The sequence below is a fragment of the Sus scrofa genome, chromosome 3, assembly GCF_054392235.1.
Source record: "Sus scrofa isolate SSC_HxYL_T2T_F1_AM1 chromosome 3, Sscrofa_HxYL_maternal_Yorkshire_Landrace_v2.0, whole genome shotgun sequence".
Lineage (NCBI taxonomy): Eukaryota > Metazoa > Chordata > Mammalia > Artiodactyla > Suidae > Sus > Sus scrofa.
In genome coordinates, this window is record NC_139385.1 from 115,330,763 (window position 1) to 115,343,333 (window position 12,571).

General features: G+C 35.9%; 1 protein-coding gene across 2 annotated transcripts in view; it reads left to right on the forward strand.

Annotated features, from left to right (window-relative positions):
- The window catches only part of HEATR5B (HEAT repeat containing 5B), a 118,433-nt gene that overhangs the window by 7,257 nt on the left and 98,605 nt on the right, over positions 1 to 12,571 (forward strand). For both annotated transcript variants that reach the window (XR_002342772.2, XM_003481246.5), the window contains exons 4-8: positions 822 to 930; positions 2,716 to 2,865; positions 8,151 to 8,322; positions 10,472 to 10,629; positions 11,317 to 11,566. Coding sequence is in view for 1 of the 2 variants with exons in the window: in XM_003481246.5 (XP_003481294.2) it covers positions 822 to 930; positions 2,716 to 2,865; positions 8,151 to 8,322; positions 10,472 to 10,629; positions 11,317 to 11,566 (839 nt within the window). In the remaining variant the exon portion in view is untranslated. The remainder of the gene's footprint in view (positions 1 to 821; positions 931 to 2,715; positions 2,866 to 8,150; positions 8,323 to 10,471; positions 10,630 to 11,316; positions 11,567 to 12,571) is intronic.

The window sequence follows — 12,571 nt, forward strand, 5'->3', positions numbered from 1 at the left end:
CTGGTTATTGCTTGTATAATGGTAATCTAAATTTATTTAGTCTCTTTCAGCCTCAGAGTAACTTGCTCAGAACACATAGCTATCATGTGTCAGGTTCTAGGATTTAGGCACAGACTTGCCAGACTCCAGAGGGCACACTCTTTACCTCTGTTCCCTGCTCCTGCCTCTTAGCTAAACTTATAGCAATTCGTTTATTTATTGTTTACATGATTGATGGTAAGAAGATGGGAATAGATGGGCTGCTGTTACATCTCTTCTTCTGTGTAGTCAAATGTTCTATTAAAACCATTTAGATGAAATATTACAAATAACTGCTTACTGTTATTTATATATCAAGAGGTAGACACTATGAACAATACAGAAATGTATAAACTGTCTTCCCTCTTTCTAGAATGTACATTTAGATTGTCAAGGTAGGATAAGATAGAGACATATAAAATGGTCAAGTTACAGCACCATAAACAATATAATTTTGTCAAAATGAGTGGTTGACATTGTTATATATAATGAGAGAAAAGAGGGATTATTGTGGGTTGACATACTTTGGGAAGTCCTCATCAAAGGAAGGCTTGGGTTTTCCAAAGGATGGGTTTGATTTTCTATGTAAATATATATTTATTCTCTTGTTTTCCTAACAAGTATACAGTTTGATTAACTGTAGTATTTGTTATAAAGAATAACAAGGTGTTCTTGAAAGCTGAAAATTAAGGATTTGTGGCCAAAAGTGTCCTGTACAAATACAAACTGATTTCTGAAAATGAGAAAAGTAGGATAAAATTATTAATCTGAACAGTGACTGGTGAAAATAATGCTTTTTACAGGGCTGCGGTGGCTTGTGTTGGAGCATTTTATGAAAAAATGGGGAGAATGTTGGGCAGTGCGTTTCCAGAAACAGTAAATAATCTTTTGAAATCTCTAAAAAGTGCAGAGGTAAGTTTTACAACAATTATTATTTAAATGTTTTGCTTGTGACAGGAGTTTGATATCAGTTAAAAATATATATTTGCCTTTTTCCATCACCAAAGTACTCATATTACTTAGCAAGAGGGTAATTTAAAATTTCTGGAAGAAATATTACATGCCCCTTGTTTTAATGTACACTACTTCATATTTCAGGGAGAAAGGAAAGAATGCTTTTCCTTGACAATAGGTTATTATTTTTTATTTAGCCTTAGGGTTTTTTTTTTGTTTGTTTGTTTGTTTTGTCTTTTCTAAGGCCGCTCCCATGGCTTACGGAGATTCCCAGGCTAGGGGTCCAATCAGAACTGTAGCCGCCAGCCTGCGCCAGAGCCACAGCAACGGGGGATCCGAGCCGCGCGTCTGCGGCCTACATCACAGCTCATGGCAACACCGGATCCTTAACCCACTGAGCAAGGCCAGGGATCGTACCTGCAACCTCATGGTTCCTAGTCAGATTCATTAACCACTGTGCCACGATGGCAGTTCTAGCCTTAGGGATATTTTTGCAGTTCCATTTAATTTTTTGTGCTATAGCCAATGTATTAATTTCAAGCAGCCATAATAAATTACCACAGACTGGGTGGCTTAAAACAACAGAAATGTGTTGTCTCACTATTTTAGAGGCTATTAGTCCGAATTCAAGATACCAGCAGGGCCGTGCTTCCTCTAATGGCCCTAGGGACTAATCCTTTCATGCCTTAGCTTCTAGTGATTGTTGGCAATTCTTGGCATTTGGTAGTATTCTTTGGTTTGCAGATGTATTTCTCCAGTCTCTGCCTCCGTTGTGACATGTTGTTATCCCTATGCGTCTGTGTTCTGTGTCCAGATTCTTCAATTATAAGGATACCAATGATTGGATTAGCATCTACCCTAATTTAGTACAATCTTAACTTTACTTGATTTCATCTACGAAGACCTTATTTCCAAGTAGAGTCATGTTCACAGGTAATAGGGCTTAGGACTTCTACTCAGGTATTCCCACTTGAACTCATAGGAACAATCCAGAGCAGCTAATATAAGTAAAAATAGTTCTGATTTGTCATGTCAATTTGGTATTGCTTCTAAAAATTCCTTATCCACTTGGGGTTAACTAAAAATAGATCAAGCACTGGGCTGTTGTGGTCTAATTCTTTGTCTAGGAAAGGTAAAGATTTCTTGGACAAGACCTCTTCTGGGAACTGTCTGTTCATTTATTAGACTAGAATTAAGGACATATTTTCAGGCATTGGGCATATAGACATGAATAATATACATTCCCTGACCTCAGAAACCTTAGTCTCTGAAAGAGGTCTATGTTTGAATAAGTATACTATTAGAAATATTAACCAAGCACTACAAGAGTATGAAAACAAGAATTGGAATTAGTCACAAGAAGTTTGGCATAGCTCTGAGAAGTTTTTAAAATGTCTTGGATGTTTTCTCCTCTTTTAGATGGTTTATATTACTTCTTAAGTACTTTATACTTCTCACATTCTGAAAATTCGGATTCTTGACATATGACATTGAAGCTTTTAAATTTGTCATGTTCTCATTATTTGTACTTCAACAGGTCATGCAAACATTGGAATATGTTTACTTATTGTAATCTAATGTCATGAATATTAAAGTTAATTATTTTTACTTTTCAGGAACTTTCTAGAATTCTTTTTTTATTTTTCATTCTTACTATTTACATTTAGAGGTAAGACCATTAGGCCCAGAGAACTTTTGTGTGTTTTTATTTAAACGTGAAATTTGCTTTATGTTCATGTGTAGTCTCAAGGGCGAAGTGAAATCTTAATGAGTCTACAGAAAGTTCTGAATGGACTGGGTGGTGCAGCAGCTTCCTGTCATCGTGATATTTACAAGAATGCCAGGTCCCTCTTAACTGACAGGTCAATGGCTGTTCGATGTGCGGTTGCCAAGGTTAGTACTCAGCTGATTTATAACCTTGCTCCTCTCCTGCTTGCTCTTAAACAATGTTTTCTTTTTTCTTTTAAAATTTTAAAATATGATGGCATGATTTTTGTTCCCATGGGTTAGTTTCATTTCATTTTCTAAAATTACATATGAGGAGTTCCCATGGTGGCGCAGTGGTTAACGAATCCGACTAGGAACCATGAGGTTGCGGGTTTGGTCCCTGCCCTTGCTCAGTGGGTTAATGATCCAGCGTTGCCGTGAGCTGTGGTGTAGGTTGCAGATGCGGCTCGGATCCCACGTTGCTGTGGCTCTGGCGTAGGCCGGTGGCTACAGCTCCGTTTCGACCCCTAGCCTGGGAACCTCCATATGCCGTGGAAGCGGCCCAAGAAATAGCAAAAAAAGACCAAAAAAATAAAATAAAATAAAATTACATATGAAATGGAGTCATATAGTATATGACTTTTTTTGGGGGGGGGGTGCTGGGTTCTTTTACTCAGCATAATTATTTTGAGTTTGTCTCTGTTGTTACATGTACCAGTAGTTCATTACTTTTTATTGCTGAATAGTATTTCATTGTATCGTTATTCCACAATTGGTATATTCCTTTACCTATTGCAGACATTTGGGTTACTTCCAGCTTTGCTTATTACAAAAAAAAAAAAAAAATACAAAAACTGCCGTGAACATCTATATGCTAATTTTTGTATGGACAAATGCTTTCCTTTCGCTTGGGTAAATACCTAGGAGTAAAATGGCTGGATCATAGTCTAGATTTATATTTAATTTTGGGTGAAATTGCCACTTTTCCAAAGTACTATGAGATTTTTCCTTCACATCTTCAGCAGCATTTGGTATTGCTAATCTTTTTAATTTTAGCCAACTTAATAGGTATATACAGGTATCTCATTGTGGCTTTAATTTGCATTTCCAGACTAAATGATGATCATATTTTTAGGTGCTTCTTATTTGCCATAATATCTTCTTTGAAAAATTTTTGTACATTGTTTTATTGAGTAAATTGTTTTCTTTTTTTTTTTTTTTTTTTTTTGTCTTTTCTCTTTTGTTGTTGTTGCTATTTCTTGGGTTGCTCCTGCGGCATATGGAGGTTCCCAGGTTAGGGGTCTAATCGGAGCTGTAGCCACCGGCCTACGCCAGAGCCACAGCAACGCAGGATCCGAGCCGCGTCTGCAACCTACACCACAGCTCACGGCAACGCCAGATCGTTAACCCACTGAGCAAGGGCAGGGACCGAACCCGCAACCTCATGGTTCCTAGTTGGATTCGTTAACCACTGCGCCACGACGGGAACTCCTAAATTGTTTTCTTATTACTGAGTTTTGAGAGTACTTTGTAGAGACTTCTTTTTTTTTTTTGCTTTTTTTAGGGCTGCATGCACGGCATATGGAGGTTCCCAGGTTAGGGGTCAAATTGGAGCTACAGCCGCCAGCCAGTGCCACAGCCACAGCAAAATCATATCCGAACCACAGCTGCGACCTACACCACAACTCACGGCAATGCGAGATCCTTAACCCACTGAGTGAGGCCAGGGATCTAACAACCAGGAATCACAACCTCATGGTTCCTTGTTGGATTCGTTTCTACTGCACCATGATGGGAACTCCTTTTGTAGGTTCTTTATATAATTTCTTCATCAGATACGTGATTTACATCCTATATTTTCTCCCACTCTGTGGTCTGTCTTTTCATTCCCTAAATAGTGCTTTTCTAAGAAGTTCTGAATTTTGTCAAAGTCCAATTTATCTATTTTTCTTATATTAATTGTTCTTTTAACTTTTTTTTTTTTGGTCTTTTTGCCACTTCTTGGGCCACTCCCGCAGCATATGGAGGTTCCCGGGCTAGGGGTCAAATCGGAGCTGTAGCCACCAGCCTATACCAGAGCCACAGCAACTCAGGATCTGAGCCAAGTCTGCAACATACATCACAGCTCACAGCAATGCCAGATCCTTAACCCACTGAGCAAGGCCAGGAATCGAACCCACAACCTAATGGTTCCTAGTCAGATTGGTTAACCACTGAGCCATGATGGGAACTCCTTAATTGTGCTTTTAGCATTATATCTAAGAAAACTTTTCCTAGCCCAAGCTTTCTCCTGTGTTTCCTTCCAAACTAGTTTTATAGTTTTACATTGGGATCTATTCTGAGTTAATTTTTGTGAATCAAGTTTTTTTTTTTTTTTTGCACATGGATATTCACTTGTTCCAGCACCATGTTGAAAAGACTTTTTTTCTTCACTGAATTGCTTTTTCACCTTTGTTGAAAATCAGTTGTCTGTATATGTATGGGTCTATATTTGGAATGTCTATTATGTTTCATTGATCTGTTTGTCTAGCTTGATATCAGTAACACTTTCTTGATTATTGTACCTTAAAAGTGTTTTAAAATCAGGTAGTGTTAGCCCTGAAATTTTTTTTCTTAAAATAGTTTTGGATATTCTAGGTCCTTTGGATTTCAGTATTAATTTTAGCTTGTCAATTTCTACAAAAATAACATGCTGGGATTTTGACTGAGCTTGCAATGAATCTTTAGATCAATTTGGGGAGAGTTGATGGCTTAATGATATTAAGTCCAACCCATGAATATGGTATCGCTATCTCATTCATTTAGGTCTTCTTTGATTACTCTTAGCAACATTTTGTGGTTTTCAGATATACAGATATTGCACTTATTTGTCAGATTTATGCTTAAGTATTTCATTCACTTTTATGCTGTTTTAAGTAGCATATTGATTTAAATATTTTTTTCAATTTTTTTCTTTCTTTTTATGGCCACACTTGTGGCATATGGAAGTTCCCAGGCTAGGGGTCAAATTGGAGCTACAGCTGCTGGCCTACATGCCCTGGCCAACAGCAACAACAGATCCAAGCCACATCTGCAACCTATGCCACAGCTTGCTACAATGCCAGATCCTTAACCCACTGAGTGAGGCCAGGGATCAAACCCACATCTTCATGGACAGTGTCAGGTTCTTAATCCACTGCACTACAATGGGAGTTCCTTTTTTCAGTTTCTAATTATTCATTACAAACACACAAAAACACAGTTTTTGTTTTTTGGGTTTTTTGTTTTGTTTTGTTTTGTTTTTTTTTTGTCTTTATAGGGCCATACCCACAGCATGTGGAAGTTCCAGGCTATGGGTTGAATTAGAGTTGTAGTTGCTGGCCTAAGCCACAGCAACATCAGATCCAAGCCACATTTGTGACCTACACCACAGCTCATGGCAATGCCAGATCCTTAACCCACCGAGCAAGGGCAGGGATCGAACCTCCGTCCTCATGGATGATAGTCAGGTTCATTACCGCTGAACCACTATGCTGATTCTTGTATGTTGATTTTTGTATGTTGATGTTGTATCTACCAGCCTCCTAGAACTGACCTACTAGTTCTGTCAGCTTTTAAAATAGATTCTATCAGATATTCTATGTGGACAGTTATCTATGAATAAAAAAAGTTTCATTTCTTTTCCAATTTGAATGCTTTTTTTTACTTTTATTTCGTATTGCACTGGATAGCTGGATCCTTCAGTGCAATGTTGAATAGAAAACATGAATTCAGATTTCCTTATCATGTTCCAGTTCCTTAAGGAGAAAACATTCAGTCCTTCAACATTAAGTATGATGTTAACTGTCAGTTTTCTTTGATGACCTTTATCGGTTTGAGGAGAGTGCCCTTATGTTCCTAACTTTCCAAAAAGAATTTTTTTAAAAATCAGAAATGAATGTTGAATTTTGTCAAATGCCTTTTCTTTTAAATTTGATCTCTTTTGTTGTTTCTCTTTTAAACTAATTAAACTTTTCTAATTAAACTTTTTATTTTAGGGTAATTGTAGATTTAAATGCAATTGTAACAAATAATACAGAGAGATCTTTATAAACTTTTACCTAGTTCCCCCCAATGGTAATATCTTACAAAACTCTAGCACATTATAAGCAGTGTAATAAAATATTGACATTGACACAATCCACTGATCTTGTTGAGTTTTCCCCAGTTTTACTTATATTCTTTTAAATGTCTTTTCAGCATCTGTTGAGAGGAACCATATGACTTTTCTTTTTTCAGCATGCTAATGTAATGAATTCATTGATTAGTTTTAGAATTTTAATCCATCTTTCATTCCTAGGATAAGCCCTACTTAGTCATGATATATTATCCATTTTATGACTTGTTGGATTAGAGTTGTTAAAAGTTTGTATATAATTTTTGCATTGTATTCATGAGGAGTATTGGTATGTAATTTTCTTGTAGTGTCTTTGTCAGATTTCAATTATCAGTTTTCTGGAAGAGTTGTGTAGGGTTGGTATTATTTCTTATTTAAACATTTGAATTCATCAGTAAAACTTACTGGTGTCCAGTTTTCTTTGGGGGAAGATTTTAAACTACAAATTCAATTTTTAAAATAGATTTTGGGCTATTTAGGTTATCTGTTTCTTCTTGAGTGAGTTGTCTGTTTCATATAAATATGAAATATATTGTCCTTTTAATGTATTTTGAATTTGTAGGAATGGGACATCTCTCATTCCTAATTTTGGAAATTTGAGTCTTCTCTCTCTTTTTATTCCTTATCTCTCTGGCTATCAAATATGTTGATTTTCTTTATCTTTCTTTTTTTTTTTCTTTTTTTTTTTTTTGGGCTGCACCCCACAGCATGCGGAAGTTCCCGGGCTAGGGGTCAAATCGGAGCTGCAGCTGTCAGCTTACACCACAATCATAGCAATGCCAGATCCTTTAACCCACTGAGTAAGGCCAGTGATCAAACCTGTGTCCTCATGGATATTAGTTGGGTTTGTTAGGGTGAGCCATGATGGGAACTCCTGTATTGGTTTTCTTAAAGAAGCACTTTTGGTTTCATTTCTGCTTTTCATTGTTCTGATTCATTTATTTCCTCTCGTGTGTATTATTTCCTTTTTTTTTCCCCTGCTTCTTTGTGTTGATTTTGCTCTGTGTCATCTAGTTTCTTAAGGTAGAAGGTGGGATTGTTGATTTGAGAGCTTTTTTCTATCTAATATAGGAGTTCAGGGCTATATGTTTCCTCCTAACTGCTGGAAACTCTTAAAGCGGTAAACTGGGACAACTGTAGGGTTCAACTTGTGTTTTCCATTTTTAAGGATTATTATCCATCATTGTGTGATGTGCAGTGTTTTCAAAACTGTTGTTTCATGTATTTTGTCCAATTTTTTGGTTATTTTAGGAGAGAGAGTAAGTCTGGTTCTTGTTACTCCATCTCTGGAGGTGGAAATTTTAATTCTATTTATTTATTATTTTTTAAATTCTAGTGTCTCCTAGAACTACAGAATGAAGCTGTATTCATGTGGACTGCTGAACTGGAAAATATAGCCACTCTCTGCTTTAAGGCTTTGGAAAATTCAAACTATGGGGTACGAGTGGCAGTGTCTAAACTCTTAGGAACAGTCATGGCTACAGCCTTGATGCCAAAACAAGCAACAGGTATCATTGTTTGCCAACCCCTGATCTAGACTATAACAAGTATTTGAAGGTATATGGAATGTTTCCTTTTAAATGAGATATTGCTTCTAGGCAGTTCACTTTAAAGGATTTAAATTGTTAGATATATTTGTCTAGTTTTTCATAAAATAGAAGCATCCAAATGTCATTTTCCTTGATGTAGTCAAGATATCTTTTATGATGATACTGTTCAAGATTACATGTAGCAAGTATGTTGGACATATAAGCAATTAAGATTTATGAAATGGGGAGTTCCTATTGTGGCTCAGTGGTAACAAACCCAGCTAGTATCCAGGAGGATGCAGGTTTGATCCCTGGCCTTGTTCACTGGGTTAAGGATCCAGCATTGCCATGAGCTGTGGTATAGGTCGCCCATGTGGCTTAGATCTTGTGTGGCTGTGGCATAGGCCAGCAGCTGCAGCTCTATTTCAACCCCTAGCCTGGGAACTTCCTTATGTCACAAGCGTGGCCCTAAAAAAGCAAAAAAAAAAAAAAAAAAAAAAAAAAAAAAAATTTATGAAATGATCTTGTATAGTGTTCAAGGGACTGGAACCTGGTACTTTATATGCTCTCTTACTTTCAATCCCTGATGAATAGATCCTCATTTATAGCACAGTATTATTTTTCTTTTCTTTTTTTCTTTTTTGACCATTATTGTAAGCAGAATCAGAGGCAGCATTGATTTTTTTCCTGTAACTTGTCCCATGCTTCTAATTCCATAGAGATGCTTAAGTTCTGAGTAGATGCTGAGTGAACCCAGCTCTATATTGTAGAAAGAGAATCAGATCTTACAGATTCAGGTCCTAGCTCTTAGGTTTATTTGTTGTGAAACCCCTTGAGCTTTGGTGTCTTCATCTTTAATGATGATTATTTTAACCTATGAAATAATGCTGCTGCTGCTGGGTAACATTTTTTAAGTGTTAACTATGTACCAGGCACCAAATTAAGCATATAACAGAATTGTCTTATTTAGTTCTCCTAAAAACCCTATGAATCCTAAGTACTGCCATTATTCGCATTTGAGGCTTAGAGAGATGGTATCATTTGTGGTGTAATAAATGTTTTATTAAGAGAAATCAAAACCCAGGCATTTGAATTCCAAAGCCTACATTCTTTTTTTCCTTTTTTTTTTTTTTTTTTTTTTGCCTTTTAGGGCTGCACCGTTGGGTTGTGGAAGTTCCCAGTCTGGGGGTTGAATTGAACCTGTTGCTGCCAGCCTACACCACAGCCACAGCAATACAAGATCCCGAGTCATATCTGCGACCTCTACCACAGCTCATGGTAACGCCAGGTCCTTAACCCACTGAGCAAAGTCAGGAATCAACCCTGAGTCCTCATGGATACTAGTTGGGTTCATTACTGCTGAGCCATGACAGGAACTCCCAAAGCCTACATTCTTAATTGTGAGCTTTATGCTTCTCCTGTGGGTTTTGTGAGGATTATGTTTGCTCCTATATATGAAAGAACTTTATAAAATATGAAGCTCTTTACCGTTGCATTCAGTGACATTTCAATCCATTGGTAACTGTTGTATAGAAAGGGTGTTCTTGGAGTTCCCTGGTGGTCTGGTGGTTAAGGATCTGTTGTTGTCACTGCTATGGTGCAGTTTGATACCTGGCCCAGGAAATTATGCTTGCCACAGCTGCAGCCACCCCTCTCCCCAACAAAAAAAACAAACAAACAAAAAAAAAACTTATTTTTTTAAAAAAAGGGAGGGAGGGAGAAAGAAAGGAAGGGAAGAAGGGTAGTTTTGACAGAGTTTCATTGTATTCACCTCAGTTGGGACTGAGGGCTGGGATTGATTAGCAGTACTTGCTGTGGATGTGCTTTGTCCTTGTTATGTTATGTACATCAAGTTAACATCATTGTTAGCCTATTCTGGTTTAGATTTATTGAATTGCTTTTAATTTCTAGCTCCTGTTTTTATTTTTTGCTTCAAAATTGAGTTTATTTTTACAAATACATTGTAAATTTTAAGACTATAGGAAAAATAAATGACCCTATCTCCTTTGTAGTAGTTTAAGTAGCCTTAAATACAATTATTTAAATTTTAAAGCTGGATTATTAAAAAAATATTATTTAACTAGTAAAAAGTATATTTGCTTATAAATTTACCTTTTTTTCCTGAAAGTAATGCGCCAGAATGTGAAGCGAGCAACATTTGATGAAGTCTTAGAACTCATGGCCACAGGATTTCTCCGCGGAGGGTCAGGTTTCTTAAAGAGTGGTGGAGAAATGTTAAAAGTTGGAGGGTCTGTTAATCGTGAAGTGAGAGTCGGAGTTACACAGGTTTGTAATATATATGTATAAAATAATTCTGTTCATATTACTTGTGCAATTTCATGGAAGACTTACTAAACACATACAGAACTTTTTAATATTGTTTAAAAGTTATTAATTTTTCAAATATCTTTCAAAACATTTTATTGCTGAGTGAATTACATTCAGATTCTAAATTACATGCTTATGTGGAAAGGTAGATACTTAATGATTTGTACGTAAGCCTATGTCTGCTATCTGCTATATCTATCTCTAACAAAATTATTTCAAATTTTATTTGGCAGAAAATCAGATGTAAGATAATTCAGTTATAACTGAAATTGTATTCAAATATCTTGAGGCATTTAGATTTTAATGTTTTCCAACAACCCTAAAATTTTGCTAAAATATTAGTGAGTACTAAGATGGTTTTTTATTCCTGTAACTATCACCTTCATCACCAGGGTGAATTCAGCTTTCCTTCCCTCCCTTACTATTCTCTCTTTATGTCCTTCGTGAGACTGTTATCCTGAGAACTGTTTTTAGTGAGAGATACTTCAACCAGTAATTCCCATGCTAGAAGTACTAAAAAGGTCTTGATTTTAATCTCAAAGATAATTTATTTTCCATGCTGTCAGCAGTTATTTATGTAGTTGCTTTGTGATTTCAGTTCATTTATATAAACTTACCTGAAGTTGTATCTTAATGTATTTACAGGCATATGTTGTTTTTGTAACAACATTGGGTGGTCAGTGGTTGGAGCGTAGCTTCGCTACATTCTTGTCCCATGTACTTGATCTGGTTTCCCATCCTCGAGCAACGCAAACACATGTAGAGGCTGTGTACTCCAGACGCTGTGTCTCCTTTATCCTGAGAGCTACTGTGGGCAGCTTGCTAGGTGAAAAAGCCCAGATTGCAGCTGCCAAAGAGATATGTCAAGCGATTGGAAAACAGATGAAAGCAGTGGGTAAGAATTGATATCATGATGTGTGTTGTTGATTACTTTAGTCATTTAGTTCTTCCTTGTTATTGTTAATAAAAACTGATAGACCTGATTAGTTCATATCTCTTTCTGGACTGTGTTTTAATAGTCGCTTTTCTTGTGTACTCTTATTTGATATTAAAACAGCATATAATTATAGGGAAGTGGCATTTTTTAGTATTTGGGTAGTGTGTTTGTAATATTCGGTTTTCTGTTTTATTTGTAGTACCTTTACTGATTTTATTTTTGCAGCCCCACACTGAGGAATGTTTGAGGAATAATCTATTGTGGTTTTTCTTCTTGGACACTATTCCCTCCCTTAATAGGCTTAGTATGAAGATTTAGAGGAACAGTTACAGGTAGTTTTTAGCCCATTATAGGATATACTGTGAAACCTCAGCAAATCATAATTAAAAGAAATCCTTTTCTAGGAAGTGTCAATTTTATAAATTTTTTCTGTTTAACAAATAGTTATTGAATATTTTGGGATTGCAAAGCAGTAATTCAGATTTTGAACAATTAGTAAGATAAAGTTCCTGCCTCTGTGGAGCTTATAATACAATTAGGGAGCTAATGCAAGGTAAAATATGAATTACTATAAGATAGTTTAGTTTTATCACTGTTGGGGATATACATTAACTTTAATGAAAAAAATTATATTGCCTATCAGAGGTCTTTAGAAATAAGAATTTAATGACTAGATAATATCCAATACCTTATATCTAGAGAATATATATTATTTTATAAAATTACCAAAAATAAATCCACAAATAGTTGTTACAGTTTTTGTTGTTTATAATAGCTTACTAGGCAAACCATATTTTTTATATAAATCTCTTCAAATACATTTACATTTACATTTTATATAAATCTCTTCAAATGACTGTAAAGGTCCACAGCTATTTTGAGGTAGACTTTAACACTTTCTGCTATAGGCAGAAAAGGACTATCTTCTTTTTTTGTCTTTTTTTTTTTTTTTTTTTTGCCATT